At 40.1% G+C, this 17,020-nt stretch overlaps 1 protein-coding gene across 5 annotated transcripts in view; it reads right to left on the reverse strand.

Moving 5' to 3' along the window:
* THSD7B (thrombospondin type 1 domain containing 7B) overlaps positions 1-17,020 on the reverse strand; it is a 303,781-nt gene that overhangs the window by 237,886 nt on the left and 48,875 nt on the right. For 4 of the 5 annotated variants that reach the window (XR_012678316.1, XM_075180948.1, XM_075180946.1 and 1 more), the window contains exon 2: positions 5,303-5,479. Coding sequence is in view for 4 of the 5 variants with exons in the window: in XM_075180946.1 (XP_075037047.1) it covers positions 5,303-5,479 (177 nt within the window). In the remaining variant the exon portion in view is untranslated. The remainder of the gene's footprint in view (positions 1-5,302; positions 5,480-17,020) is intronic. The other variant, XM_075180947.1, reaches the window with a different exon arrangement.

Consider the following 17,020-nt stretch of genomic DNA (forward strand, 5'->3'; position numbering starts at 1 on the left):
TTCTCTGTATGCCCTTGTGGGCTCTTAATATATTTGAATGTATTAGTAATTCTTTTCTCATAAGTGAGGTTTTGTACCTTACACACCATTATAGAAGGGAAAAGCACAGGATTTTAGAGGAGGGGATACTAAACGCTAAAGTTGCATGGAGAATATCAAATGCCTTACATAAAATGCACACAACAATGTGGCTTAATCCTGCACTGGTATAGTTCACAAACTACACTGCACATTAAACATACAGTTTGAGTGATAACTCAGCACCGCCACCTGATGGTCAAAAGCTATACTGCATTTATTTTTTACTTTTCAATATATTTTTGATAACATTCATTGGCTTACACCAACCAACACACCAGTGTCTTTCCTAAATTGTTATTGTTTATTAATGTCTTCTGGGTGATATAACTTCTAGAATTTTACAGATTACTTGAGTTTAGGCGCTACCACTGCCAATAAAACCTCCACCTTCCTGCTAGTAATGCTTTTAGCTATATTACTGTACTATTATATCCCCCTCTGCTTTCTTACAGTTCAATCTGACCTTTATGTCGTTTGAGACTAGAAATTCTAGGTTATATATTCAGCGCTTGGGGTCTAGCGTCTTACAGTACATGCATTATCTTACATTTTGATTCATTATATGTAGTCTCCCTGGTCCACTTCTCTATTTTCCTAAATCACTACGCATTTGACTTTCCACTTCTGGGCTAGGAAATACAGATTACACAGATGTATGAGATAAGGAGATCATAAATGCAATATAATATTCATATAAAAAATTCATACAGTCAAGAGATAAGAAAAAACATTCTTTAAATATTACTTATTTTCTTATTTGAAATAGTTTTTAAAATAAAATATATGTAAAAACAGAATTATGACTATATTCTTAAGGGTACATTACATAACCTGAAAACAGCATATCAGGCCTGATTCATAAAGGGACGTAAACGGCTGTTTTGTGCGCAACATCGCAAAGTCACTCTGTGCAGGCCCAGAAACGGCTCATATGCCACAGAATGCAGCCACATTCAATTCATCTTTGAATGTAAAGGACACGCTATAGTCTACGATGTCAGGAAGAGAACAGGGCAGGGAAGGGGCGTTTGCCCATAGTCAATAGCCAATGTACAGTAAGGGCCAATCTTGAGCACACACAGCAGCGACCAATTCAACCTCTGGTCATATCTCAGGTATTTGTTTTTCAGCCGTATCTCTTGCTCCAGCTACAGGGCTGGTCTAAGTGCCGATTACTAGCGATGAAGGCTGAGTATGTGTGTGAACACATGTATTTGCAATTAGGAGCAACTGTAAAAATGTATTTTAAAGTAGACATTCGTAAAATATCCTAATGAATGGATTTCATTGAAAAAAACAAAAAAAAATATTTTCTTTAATAGAGGATAGAAGATGGAGAGAGGTATATTTATGATAGAGGAAGGAGAGAGGTATATTTGTTATAGAGGATGGAGAGAGGTATATTTGTGATAGAGGAAGCAGAGAGGTATATTTGTGATAGAGGATGGAGAGAGGTATATTTGTGATACAGGAAGGAGAGAGGTATATTTGTGATACAGGAAGGAGAGAGGTATATTTGTGATAGAGGAAGGAGAGAGGTATATTTGTGATACAGAATGGAGAGAGGTATATTTGTGATACAGGAAGGAGAGAGGTATATTTGTGATAGAGGATGGAGAGAGGTATATTTGTGATAGAGGATGGAGAGAGGTATATTTGTGATAGAGGATGGAGAGAGGTATATTTGTGATAGAGGAAGCAGAGAGGTATATTTATGATAGAGGAAGGAGAGAGGTATATTTATGATAGAGGATGGAGAGAGGTATATTTGTGATAGAGGAAGCAGAGAGGTATATTTGTGATACAGGAAGGAGAGAGGTATATTTATGGTACAGGAAGGAGAGAGGTATATTTATGATAGAGGAAGGAGAGAGGTATATTTGTGATAGAGGAAGCAGAGAGGTATATTTGTGATAGAGGAAGCAGAGAGGTATATTTATGATAGAGGAAAGAGAGAGGTATATTTGTGATAGAGGAAGCAGAGAGGTATATTTGTGATACAGGAAGGAGAGAGGTATATTTATGATAGAGGAAGGAGAGTGTTATATTTATGGTACAGGACGAAGGTATATTTGTTACAACTGCAATAAAGTATTAATGCTAAATTTCTCCGTGATTTTACACATGTCTAGTCTATAGCCCCGGTAGACACAGCAGAAGTATAACAAAGCTCACACTATCATTACACTACAGACAGGAGGGTACGGTACAGTTTGGAGGGCTTTGCAGTAAACGATATACAGTCATTGTCTATCCACTTCACAGAGGAAAACTTTCTGCATAGGCTGCCTATGCACAATTCCTCTTCTTCACAGATAAATGCTAAACAAATAGCCCCTGGCAAGAGTATTAGTACAGTCTGGTCCTGCAATAAATCATCTCGGGTGAGATTCTGCAAAATAACAATGTTTCCTTTGTAAAGTTATAGTTACAAAAATATGCAAACCGGCTGAGGTTCCCGAAAATGGAGCAATCGGTGTAACTTCCAGATAATTAAACCCAATTGTACCACAAAGCCATCCATCAGCATCATCACATATTGAATACAAATAAAGAAATATTGATTGAAAACAAACAAAAGACGGACAAACACTCAATATTATGGATCTGAATGGTGCAGAATAGATCAATATATATGGCAGTGTGTGCTCTGCTGAAGTTGGCTGTCATTTTATCCCACTTTGTTTGATGCAGATTGAGACCTGCGCCAGTTTACGTAGCGGGTCTTGGGTGTGATCACTCAGACATGCCCAGAAAGTGGTCGTACAGATATGCTGCTATGCAGACTTATGTCATTCTGACAAATCTGCAGCCTGAGAACAGTAAAGACCTGTTTACATATAAACGGCTCATGCAGACCTGTAGAACCATACATATATGTCTGTTAGGAGGCGTATCTTATACACCTGCTATAGGGCAGGTGCAAATACTGGCTGATTATGAGGAGTTATCATAAACCAGACGCATTGCTGATGCAGAGGCGGATGCATCTCGAGAAATACGTGTGTTTCCCACACCCTCTTTTTTAACAGTAATTTACTCCCATTTTGCTTCCAACTCTATGTCAGCTGTGAAAACCACTGTGCAAATTCTCCTTTCTGATGTCACAAGCCGACTTTTGTGCAAAAGTGCCTGGATATGGAGCCAGATAGGTGAGGTCTGCAGGGGTGTGAACCTTTGCAGTTCTTCCATTGGTTGGTCGGACTGGGGCATGCCTTGCTAAGTGTGGGTTAGGTGCACGAGTAGGGGAGGTGAGTGAGTGTATAGAGAGGCTCTTCCAGTTTTACAGAAATACTTTTATTGGGACACATTTCACACCTTACGGTTGTACTTTGGGGGAAAAAAACACATATATTTAAAGTACATAAAAGTGCCACAAAAAGTCCTGAGATGTCCTCGTTCTCATGAATAATTAAAAATATAGGTAAGTCCAAACTGACCAGTATTTGTAATGGAATGTGTGGTCCTAAATTATAAATACGTTGTACTTTGATGCGATACATTTAATTAATTCACCCTGAGCATTTTCAGGAGCACACACAAAGCTGCAGTTGTAGGCTCTTCCTCATTTTCAGTGGTGTTTCCCAATGGGCCTTGATCTTCATCATCAGTTATTTATATAGCGTCACTAATTCCGCAGCGCTGTACAGAGAACTCACTGATATCAGTCCCTGCCCCATTGGAGCTTACAGTCTAAATTCCCTAATATACACACACTGACCGAGAGAGGTACTAGGGTCAATTTTTTGATAGTAGCCAATTAACCTACTAGTATGTTTTTTGGAGTGTGGGAGTAAACCGGAGCACCCGGAGGAAACCCACGCAAACACGGGGAGAACATACAAACTCCACACAGATAAGGCCATGGTCGGGGGAATTGAACTCATGACCCCAGTGCTGTGAGGCAGAAGTGCTAACCACTAAGTCACCGTGCTGTCCACTGTGCAGCTTGAAATGCGTTTGGCAGGCAAGGACGCACATTTGCAGAAAACTGCGGGTCCAGCGCCTCACCCTGGGTCAGTTCACAGCTCTATGTTGATGGACCTGGTCCGTCCAGTCCTCTTCAATAGCTTCATAGACCGCTAATGACAAGTATAGGATAGACCGAGCAGGCTGTTCCGTGTACCGGCTTCCAGCTTCACACCCGGAGGTTTTGGTAAATGGGGGCTCCCTATATATGAACAACATCATGACTGCTCTTCAACAAGCTGTCAATACTACCCCACAAAATATTAACTTGGTGCGGGTTCAACGGGGCAACTACCTCCAGGGCTAATCTCGTTTGTACATATGAGGCTGCCACAGAGCAGAGAGGGGTTAGAGGACCGTACGATTCTTCTTTTTATTTCATTGAATCAGACGGAATTATTTGCAACTTTGCACTTGTAAAGGTGATAAATTCCCCTCTTAGATTCCCCCTCCCCGGGTGACGGCATCTACTGAGGATTATATCTGTCAAACTGTGTTACTCCAACAGAGAGTACATTTCTATCCACGAAGTGTGTTGCTTCCTCCAAAATGAAAAAGCTGATAACTTTCTTTTGGCGTTTTGTTTGTAGGCCGACTAAACAGAAAACACAGACAGCCCTGTATAGAAGAACTACTTAGAGCATTCAGAAATATTTGTTCACAGAACTAAACCAGTTGTGCAGAGTGAAGACATTTCTAGGTACCTCTGGAGCACATAGGAACCAAGTTTGGTGGAGAAGTCTAAAAACAAGATTTCCTTTGGCAGCCTGAGATTATTGCAATGATATACAATGTCTGAGTGGGCGCTTTTTGTTAGAAGCTTTTCGTGCCATGTGGAGGGGGGGCAGAGCCATTCCCACTCCATATAGGGATATCCGTTTTGCACCAGATGAGAGGTAGTGGTCTCAAAATATACTGTTAATGGGATCCGTTTTGTGCATCAATATTGCATTTGGCAGAAGCGCATGTCATGATTAATTTAAGCCATAAATGTTGTTAAACCTCTGCACATGGAAGAAGTTGTGCACTCAGAAGGAGAGATTTCATTTATTTAACCAAACATAAGGTTTAATAGGTCTTTAAAACTATGACTAATAAGTAAACAATTCTAAGAAAAAAAATCTGAAACATTTCTCAGTTGCATAAAAGGAGAGTAAAAATGTTTTCGGGTCACTCGATTTGGAATCTGGCAACAAATGCATATTGTTCTTTTGTAGAACCTTTGTAGTGAGGGATAATAAACAGCTATTACCTGAATTCCAAGTGAACAGTTTGTCTTCTTGAGTTTCCAAATCAGCCCACGTAAGAGGCAGTAGAAAGGCCACGAACCACAGGAACCTCTGCTTGCTCCTGTGTGGCCAGGTACCCGGGGATCGCTCATATCTCAGATACATTCTGCAGCTGGATTCCTTCCCCGTCCTTTCTGCTCCTGAGAAAAAAATATCAGATTTTATAGAAGCACAAATATTCCATTTCACATATAAAAACTGCATATTTGTCATGAGGCTGTTGAATATACTGAAAAGAGCATTTTAATAATGTTTCGTTTTCTTTACACTGTACCTATAGCCTATAGGCAGTGGAGGTAACCATATAAAACTAATACCGCTTTGGACCTGCTGCTCACTGCGTTTTGCACAAATGTGCCTAGATTTGTGGTGAAACGCGTCGGGTGAAAGAACAATGAGGCACAAGGCTGAGGGGCGGAGTATAAGCTGAGGGGTGGAGTTTGAGCTGAGGGGCGGAGTTTGAGCAAAGGGTTGAGTAGGCACAACACCATGCACGAGACCACTTTCTCTCAGCAGAGAAACTTGAACTCTTCACTAACTCAGTGATGGCGGTCTACGAAACCTGTTTTGTGAATCCATGTTGTACTTCAGCAGAGAAGGCTACTCTGAGCAATGCAATAAAAAGCTTCACACACATAATTACCACATGTATTAAAGACAGCCTTAATGTTCTCTTAATTATGGCTAACTTAACCCATAAATTTACCTATACCATGCAGCTTTTTAATATAAACATGAAAAAGTTTAATTTCATGAATGAGGTGGTACTAAATTGACAGGATATTAGGTGAAAGGCATTTTGCAATGTGCATCAGCTGAGCTTCATAAATGGCCTTCAGCGGAGGCAGCCATTGTGGGCTGAACCAATAGTCAGTCTAATGGGTTGATAGGCTGCATACCTATGAAAATTGGTTCGGTCCACACAAGGGCTGCTCCAATGTACGTAGGTGACAGGCTTAGTCAATAAGCAAAACAAGACGATTAAAGTGGACAAAACAGTCCAAATGTATCTAAATGAATGTACTCACAGATGCAGTATTGTTTCTCAGTAAATAAACTTGATTTAAAATGTATCTTATATATTACATTACTATGTTGATGCTTTTGTAAGCACCTGTTGAATGGCGTGATCCTTCCTTCATTTGCATAACAGATGAATATGCAGATAAGTAGCGCTAAGCTGTTTTCAGAAAACTATTATCAGTTTGCATAATCATATATAAGTAACAATATCATGGTGCCACCTTCATCCACAAAGTAGTTTTAGAACTTACTGAAATTAGTTGTGTTTTACACTTATGCAAAATTTTTACCCCGCACCAATGACTTTGTTATTCCTTGGTCTATGGAGGGAATTTAGCAATTTGTGTGGGAATAATTAAGGATTTCTTCAGCATTTAAAAAATAAATACTGATAAATACATTACACTTTTTGTTATTTTTTTTTGCATCTGTGTATGTCAATACATAGGCCATCACTGAAGGTATATTCGGAGAGTTGATCTGCATTAGAGCTTGTTAAACACAGAGTACCTTTGTTTTAAATAGAGATGGGCAGGCTCGGTTCCCTGAGATCCGAACCCGCCCGAACTTCGCCTATCTGAGTATTTTTAGCATTTTTTATTTTTAACCTCTTTATGGCTGAAATACAGAAAGTACAAATGCTGTTTTGTAAAACAGCTCTCCTCCCATGTCCCCCTTCTTCTCCATCCTCTACTCCACCTAATCCTCCACTCTCTCCTATCCTTCCTTACCTACCCTGGCCCCTCTTCTGCATCCTCTACATCCTACTATTTTGCCTTACCTCCCCTGCCACTCTACTCCATCCTTTACTTCACTTAATCCTCTACTCTCTCCTATCCTTCCTTACCTACCCTGCCCCCTCTTCTCCATCCTCTACTCCGCCTAATCCTCCACTCTCTCCTATCCTACCTTACCTACCCTGCCCCCTCTTTTGCATCCTCTACATCCTACTATTTTGCCTTACCTCCCCTGCCACTCTACTCCATCCTTTACTTCACTTAATCCTCTACTCTCTCCTATCCTACCTTACCTACACTGCCCCCCTCTTCTCCATCCTCTACTCTGTCTCTTTCTCCACTTCCTACTATCCTACCTTACCTACCCTGAAAGTAGCAGAGGATTTCAATGCTGGGATTTCAATAAATCCCTTTGTTATCAGCTGGATGAATATTGCAATTACTTATAAAAACCCTTTCTTGTGTCGTTTAAAGACATGTTTATAAAGTAAACCACAAAAGAGAAATCTTACAAGAATACTGCGGTAAACTATTACAACACAATACCACCTATGACATATATATATATATATATATATGTCCTCTACCATTTTCTGACAACAGATACGTGTTTCCCCAAGGACAGTCACTCAATAAAGAAGGAACATATCATATCTGCCAATAGTTTGTCAATCTGCGTCAGGGCGACTAATGTGGATAAGCTTACAATAAACAAAGCAGCAATTTAATTACTGTATGCTGTAAATAAATTATGTATTCAATCACGTGTGTTCCATCTGGGCTCTCCTTAATAAAATTCAATCTAGTGTAATTTGTTTCTGATTCATCTGCCGCTAATCTTTATTAGCTTTTATATTTGGGTTTTAATTTGATGTCTATGCTACATTATAAAAATATATTGTATATTTAATTTGGCTTTGTCAAGCTATAACCACCCTCATCATTATAGAAAATTGATAGGGAGAATAAGTATAATTCAAAGTATATCATGATATTATGTCATGATCCTGCAGAAATATGACACTACTTAAACAGAAATAAAGTATCATAACAGATCAGTCGAGAAAAATGTGTGATATTCAAGGTCTATAATAAAGTGCCGCTATGGCAACTGGCAAGGAATGTGAGATGAACTGACACCTTGTGTCCCTTTTCATGAAACTATTAAATCAATTGAGTCAATAGTTGTATTTTTGACTACACAGTTACTAGAACGACGAGCTGCTGAAAAACATTAAAATAAGTTTTGAGTCAACTGAACGCATTTCAGGTTACATCACAAAAGAGACAAAACCTCATTACCTGCATATAATGAGGTGCCCTTGGCGCTGGGATGCAGGCTTAAATGTTTTGATCAAAATATGAACCAATACCTCACGTTTACATTTTGCTAGATACACAGAGATATGCAGTGTAATGGATAAGCGCTGACAACTGTCTTTTTTGTTTTGTATACATGTATCGGCATTTATATTGCCACGCAGCTGGTACCATATACAATATGGGATATACCGAGCGCGGGCTTGTTTTTTCTCTGGTTTTGTTACAATACTGACATCGCAGTTTTTCTTAATAGCTATGTAGAGATGTTCCTGAGAACTCATGGTGCACACACAAGCACACACACACACACACACACACAAACACATACACACACACGTACGTGTGGTGTTATTTAGAGTAATACGTTGAAATTGCACCTTACCAGTATTAGATAGTTCTCTTTCTGGTTTTAACATTTCAGATATTCTATGCACCAGAGAGGTCAGGAGATTTATCCACAGAGATCTAAAATGACACAAGTGTATTCTGAACTAACTTCCTTTTATTATTATTATTAATTATTCTGATATTTATTTTAGAAGCAAACAATTATTTTTAAACAATATCTTATCACTTCAAAAACTATTTACAATTGACAAACCTTTAAATTCACCTTACTAATAACACTGACATCTCTAATATTAATATATATAACTTAATTTCTCAATACAACTTTAAGATCTACATCGAATATTTCAATAACTATTTGTAGAAGTGGTGCACGTGGTTGGGGCCCATAAATTTCTTCTTCTTTTTTTTTTAGTAAGCAGTTCAAGTAAATATAACGTGTATCTAAGTAACTGCTGATGTTTCCAGTGTCAGTGATGTAATGGTGGAGTTATGCTGCACTGTGTCTGTCTAACTGTTATTGTACAACTCCAACTTGTCTCTCTCCTCTCACACTGTCCTCAGTACATAGCTCAGTCTCTGTTGTGTACTCACAGATCCCTCTATTCTCTCTCCTCTCACACTGTCCTCAGTACATAGCTCAGTCTCTGTTGTGTACTCACAGATCTCTCTATTCTCTCTCCTCTCACACTGTCCTCAGTACATAGCTCAGTCTCTGTTGTGTACTCACAGATCTCTCTATTCTCTCTCCTCTCACACTGTCCTCAGTACATAGCTCAGTCTCTGTTGTGTACTCACAGATCTCTCTATTCTCTCTCCTTTCACACTGTCCTCAGTACATAGCTCAGTCTCTGTTGTGTACTCACAGATCTCTCTATTCTCTCTCCTTTCACACTGTCCTCAGTACATAGCTCAGTCTCTGTTGTGTACTCACAGATCTCTCTATTCTCTGTCCTCTCACACTGTCCTCAGTACATAGCTCAGTCTCTGTTGTGTACTCACAGATCTCTCTATTCTCTCTCCTCTCACACTGTCCTCAGTACATAGCTCAGTCCCTGTTGTGTACTCACAGATCTCTCTATTCTCTGTCCTCTCACACTGTCCTCAGTACATAGCTCAGTCTCTGTTGTGTACTCACAGATCTCTCTATTCTCTCTCCTCTCACACTGTCCTCAGTACATAGCTCAGTCCCTGTTGTGTACTCACAGATCTCTCTATTCTCTCTCCTCTCACACTGTCCTCAGTACATAGCTCAGTCTCTGTTGTGTACTCACAGATCTCTCTACTGCTTAGTAATTTTTTCTTTCCTTTTTTCTCAGCCTCTTTTGCTCACTTCTTCTCTTCTTACACTTTCTTCACTTTCAATCTGCTTATATATCACTTTTTCCCATTGTCATTCTGTCCCTATCTTTTCACTTTACGTTTATTAAACACAGGGATCTCTCTCAGCGGTCCTGAGTATCACACTCCTCTCTCCCTGTCACCCCCGGCAACCACCAACCACTCCCAACTGTCACCCCCGGCAACAACCAACCACTCCCAACTGTCATCCCCAGCAACCACCAACCACTACCAACTGTCACCCCGGCAACCACCAACCACTAACAACTGTCACCCCTGGCAACCACCAACCACTCCCAACTGTCACCCCCCGGCAACCACTAACCACTCCCCACTCTTACCCCTTGCAACTACCAACCACTCCCAACTGTCACCCCCGGCAACCACCAATCGCTCCCAACTGTCACTCCCGGCAACCACCAATTACTCCCAACTGTCACCCCCGGCAGCCAGCAAGCACTCCCAACTGTCACCCCTGGCAACCAGCAACCACTAACAACTGTCACCCCTGGCAACCACCAACCACTCCCAACTGTCACCCCCCGGCAACCACTAACCACTCCCCACTCTTACCCCTGGCAACTACCAACCACTCCCAACTGTCACCCCCGGCAACCACCAATCGCTCCCAACTGTCACTCCCGGCAACCACCAATTACTCCCAACTGTCACCCCCGGCAGTCAGCAAGCACTCCCAACTGTCACCCCTGGCAACCAGCAACCATTCCCAACTGTCACCCCCGTCAACCACCAAGCACTTCCAACTGTCACCCCCGGCAACTCCCAACTGTCACTTCTCCCTCAAGACATCTTTTTTTTTTTTTTTTTTTTTAAATCTTTATAAACACTTATAACAAGTAACAAATGTAACCACATCTAAACAGGAAGGTACATGAACATAGCCATACACACATATATCTACATACAGATATGTACTCAGGGTACTCAGGTTTTGGGGTATCACAGTTTTATTGATAAAAAAAAGTAACAGTTGAGAAGTTGCATAAATAGTTATAGATCATTGAATTGGACCTTAATGTAAATATTTAATGTGAATCATAAAGGGACCCATGGATGATTCATTGTTTGCAACTGTATAGTGGGCAATGTAAAGTAGGACGTATGCACATTTGTGTATAGTAATTTCACGTGCTCACAACCTGCATCAGTATTTTGTATTGCACATACCTAACACTTGCAATTTGAGAGGCGGATTAGGATATTCACATCATCATCGTTTAGTTATATAGTGCCACCAGTTCCGCAGCGTTGTACAGAGAACTCATTCACATCAGTCCCTCCCCAATAGGAGCTTACAGTCTAAATTCCCTAACAGACATAGACTAGGGTCAATAGCAGCCAATTAACCTACCTGTATGTTTTTTTAGTATGGGAGGAAACCTGAGCACTTGGAGGAAACCTCAGCGCTGTGAGACAGAAGTGCTAACCACCGAGCCACCTTTCAAGTGCAGTACAGTAAGGTCGTACAGATGCAACTTAAGAATGCCGTGAGATGCATCTTGTTTTGTATTGCAAATATTTTTAAAATACCTTCCTTAGCAAATATGAATTACAATTTATGGTGATGATTGATGGATATTTTCTCTGGATACATAAAATCATTTGATTTAAGGGAGCCTGGATCGTAAGACGCATGTAACTCAAAATGCAGACGGACCATAACTGTGAAGGAGCATGTTTGCCCATACACAATGAAGCAACTTCTACATCCAGCTACAAATCACTCCCATAGTTACTTTCTACAACTGGAGACTCTGCACATTATTATATTTCTCAGAAGTTAAACAGTTACTTTCTACCATAACTGGAGACTCTGGGCATTATTATGCTTATTAAAAATCTTAATTACAAAAGTCGATAGGGGCATTTTAATGAACAGCTCTCCTAAAGCGACTTAAACAAACTGCATTTAAAGACGGGAACTCTGGAGAGAGACAAGTCCAATATTTTTAATTAAGCATGAAACCCACAATACACCTTGTACATGTCTACACAATGATTTAATATTGTAAAGGCTAAGCCGCAGTGCACCTATTATGCATTTAAACTACTATGTGCTCGATCTCCCACATAATCATCTTCCCACAAGTGTAAAACAGCTAAAAATGAGTGAAGGCAGTGGGAAAATACACGGCAGTGCCGAGCAGCCTCATAAATACAAGTAGAAGGTTGTTTAGGAGATCTACTAAACATGATTTCAGGTTAGTTTCTGGACCCAGTGAATAGGCAAACCGAGGGGGGTTTCTTAGTGCCTGGAAACCCCCTCCAAGCCTGGGGCACTGTATAATTGAGGTGGCTGTACCCTGCTCCCGCTTCACACGGCTCTGCTTGAAAAGGGAGAGCTGCGTGCACCTAACAGTAGTGCATGCAGCATTGCCCATGTATATTATGGGGATAGGAAGAGTTGGAGAGCAGCCAATCACTGTCTAATATTATAGCCATGTCCCCATGCATGCTGGTCACACCCACTGGTGGAGTGGTGTGGAAACCCCCCCCCCCCACCTCTACAAATCCTACTTTTGCCCCTGCAGTGAGCTCAGCTATCATTGCTATCTCCATCTAAGTTATTATTATTATTATACATTTTTATTTATACCACTAGGTATCCGTAGCGCCGTACAGGGACAGACAGAAACACGATACAGGGTGAGACAGCACGGTACAGTTAACAAAAAAGCACAGTAACTGGGAAGTTCAATGTACCGCTAGATGAGAGGTGAGAGCCCCCAGTGAGGTAGCTAGAGGGGTAGAAGGGCAGGAGGACCTCACGGAGGAGACAAGGAGCTGGAGAGCAGAGTTAAGGTGGTGGAGAACAGGAAGAGAGGAGGCCCTGCTCGAAGGAGCGTACAATCTAAGGGGAGAGTAGGACGGACAGAGACGCAAGGGTAGGAGGAGGAAAGGGGGAGAGCGAAGGCAGAGAGGGAGAGGGGGGGAGAGGAGAATGACGAGGAGGGAGGTAGGAGGAGGGCAGGATAGGGAGGGCGGTAGGTGGAAGACTGGAAAGAGGTCAGTTCCTCCTTTGGTGGACTCCGCTAGTGACAGCGGCTGTTGCCAAACTCCATAGGGAACTGCGTTTCCAGCAACAAGAATGATGGTAAAGAACAACACCAGGTACACTGTTACTCCAAACAGGTGAGTAACTGCCATAGTACCTGTGCAGGATGAAAACAGAATCCTTTCCAAGAAGCAGCGGAGGGAGGAGGTTCAGTTAAGATAACTAGTGAAGGACAGTGATTGGTTCACATTTGTGTCTCTGTGTTCCGCTGTCTCTCAACATTCCAACAGTGATGTCAGCTACAGCTGCTTTTTTATTGGCGGCTGATAATGCTGCTGCCTTACAATAGCCACACCCACTTTCCCCTCCAGCAGCTACAATTGTTTTTCCGCTACCTTATGCATCAAATGTTCCCCACATCTCTTAGACTGCAAGCTCCTCTTTACCTTTTAGTTCATGTCATTGTATGTAATGTAAAGCACTATGGACTTTGTTGGCGCTATTAATATAAATGTTGATGATGATGATAATTTGTGTGTCTCATGATCCAACCAACACATAAAAAGTCAGCGCTTTAATAATAGTATATAGAACACTTATACACTGAACATTAAACAAAACATAAAACATAAAACATAAAACGCAGAGTAATCATACCATTCTAGTCTCATATGTATTTCTCTGCCACTTCCTGAGTGAGATGAATGTATAATTTTGGAAGAGTCAGTTATTAGGTGAAATTATCGACTTCTTCTAAGGAAATACAAACAACTAATTGTTATAAAGATAAATAAAATAAATACAATTTGAAATAATAAATATTAGTAAGTTTATCAAAAAAACATCCATCCTGGTTTTCTTTAAACCAAATACAGTATAAGCTATGTCTTTGGTTGTATTGTAATTAGCTTATTTTTAAACTTTTGCTGCATTTTTCATTTTTTTTTTTAGTTGTAAGAGGCAATTGTACTTAAGTGTTATTTGTGCTCTTTAAATTGCACGGTGCACTTCAAAGAATCAGATATGTAAAAAGGATACGTAACTTAGACACAGTCTATTAGAGTTGAGCCTATAGACGTACCATAGAATCATGGCGCCTGATTAATCTTCGGACATAAGTCCCACCGCACGCCGTATCTTGCGTTAAATTGCACTGCGCATTCGCCAAAGTGGGACTTATGCCAGTGAACGCAACTCCGTGCAATTCATATTTGCAGGCAAATGACACCTACGATCTGAAGTCCATAACGGGGAGGAGAAGGGAAGAACTAAGGTAGACAATGTACAGTAAGGGAGGGCCAAGGACGGACACACGAACATGCAGCCAACTCTGCTCTGGGCATCTCTCAGATACGTGTTTTTTAGCCGTTTCACTCGCCCCAGCAGGTGTAAATGCCGATTGATAGTGATGACTGACATGTATGCACGACAGTGCATGTTTTTACAATTAAGAGCAACTGTAACTATTCACTTTCATATAGAGTTCGCAGAACATCTCAATAAATGTATTTCATGTTAAAAAAAAGAAAACGACAAAAAAAAAAACATTTTTTTCCCCAGTGTATTTTTATGAATGAATATATCATCAACAGGTGACAATAATTTATTCAATATTTTTTCCTGTGTATTCTGTGAGCCTACTTAAACCCGTATCCACCAGGAGACGTTTTCAAGATCCACTTGTCGCTGAATACGGGCGTACGGGCGTTCAAATTACGTGCATTTGTTTTTAAAAGCAGTTTGTGTTCACTTTGCGTTCCTTAATGAATCAGGCCCTTGATGTCTGCCGAGCTCTTAACTACAATACAGGAGCTCATGGAAGCTCCCCCCTCCCTCCTTTTATCCCTATCCCCTAATCATCTTCTTTTGGTTTTCATTAAATTCCACATTATATTAAAGAAAAGACCGAAAATAATGTTCTGATTTTATACTTTGTCTTTCAAGTGCTGTATGTGGTCATTGTTGAATTAATGGGGGGAATTCAAGTGACCCGAAGATATTTTTTAAGACTGCGTTGTCATTTTAACGCTGTTTTCATTTTCGAGCGGGTTAACTTTACCCGCGATTCAATTCCATTGTTTACACTCAGATTTTTTCATGAAACGGTCCTCTCGCGATCCAGTAGAAGGTTATTGAAAGTATAGGGTGTGCGAGAGGCAGCCGCCTTAAAAGCAATTCAATGTTTTTTTAACGCGGAGCGTTAAACAGGCCAATATGCTTTTTTATCTCGCACCTCTTTGGGGTGTAATAAAAATAAAAAACCTAAGAAAACTATTTGAAATCATATAATAACGGGAAAAAAAAGATAAACTATGTTTATCAGTAATGCCTAACATGTAAAAGTTGATTTTCTTGTGAAAAAATAATGAAAAAAATAAAAATAAAATAAATAAATAAATAAAAATCACTAATTAAATATATTTATATATGTTTTTGGTACAAATATGTATGTACTAATGTGTTTTGACATGGTATAGATGATTCTGTAGTAAAAAATAGTTAAATAAAGAAATATGCTAAAGAAAGTACTGTAATGTAGGTATTATCAAATAGAATGGTTGCAATGTAATGCAATCTAATGTATGAAAATGTATGCCAGTCCTTTTTTTGTGTTATACATGACCGCATTAAACACTCCCCTTCACTCCCCTAAAAACTCGCAAACACAATGTTTAACGCGCTGGGGCAGCGTTCCCTCTTTTTTAATTGAAATGCACGAGTTTTCACGCTGCGTTAACTAAGAACAGTCGCTATAACAGTTAAAACCCGCATGTGATTTTTTTTTTTAATGCTGCGGGAAAAGAAAAACTTGCGATCAATTGAATTCCCCCATAGGGTTTGCAAACAAAAACAAAAAACAATTTGCATGGTCTAGGGCCTTTACCCAGTCCCAGCCCTCTGCAAACCGCTGCTCCTTCACAAAAGCAGCCATCTTGCCCCACCCCTGAACCACCCAACCCCACCCACAAATACTCACATTTTTATAAAACCCCACCCACTTTTGGTTAAACGCCCCCTCGCCTGCAGCCTGCGGCAAAATCAGGACAGTTTGGGAGGAATGTATGAATATTAAAAATAGCAGCAGATTTTTCAATATGCTGCTGATCTTCAAAATGAACTGAACTTTAGAACTGAATCACAATCATTTCCAGCATTTTAGAATATGTGACTTGCAAGGGATTCACTGACTAAATCGGCAGCCTAGGAGATAACTGTTATTATGAAGGTTTTATCGCAGCATGTTACAGATAGATAGAAATAAACTCATTTCTACAGATATCTAGTGTTGGACTCACCTGGAAATTCAAGTATGATTATTCCTACTCCTTGTGAAAACTATCGATCACATTTTAGCCTTACAAAGAAACTAACTAAGAAGAAGAGTAAGCACACTGGAAGAAATGTTTTTTAAAAATGTAAAGTTTACACATATAGCTCACTTACTGCTTATCTCACATTTTTGGTACATCCTGAAATGAGCATGGTTTGAGTGATTTTAGGTGTATCATGGCATAAGCTAATTTGTCTCGAATATCCATTAGAAATTTTGGCCAATATATATTTTGTTTTACTTTCCCATATATCTTTTTTTGTGTTTTCAATCTCCAGTTTACATATCTCCAAAAATGTATATATCAAAATCCTCCAAAAGAGGGTGAGAAATGTGATTTTGCTAAGCTGACGAAATCTTGTTGCCTTATATCCATTTTATTCTGTTATAGCTCAAAGACAGATTAGATACAGCTAGTTTGTAGGAGTTATTCATTGTTTGCAAGAAACTATGCCCATGACCTTGGATATGGCAGACAGGAGTTAAACCAACCCCCCCCTGGGGAGAATTCCTGTGTGTAAATATGAGAATGTAGCAAGATCTGTGTAAAAGAAGCATGAGT

The sequence above is a fragment of the Mixophyes fleayi genome, chromosome 7 (assembly GCF_038048845.1).
Source record: "Mixophyes fleayi isolate aMixFle1 chromosome 7, aMixFle1.hap1, whole genome shotgun sequence".
NCBI classification, from domain to species: Eukaryota; Metazoa; Chordata; class Amphibia; order Anura; family Limnodynastidae; genus Mixophyes; species Mixophyes fleayi.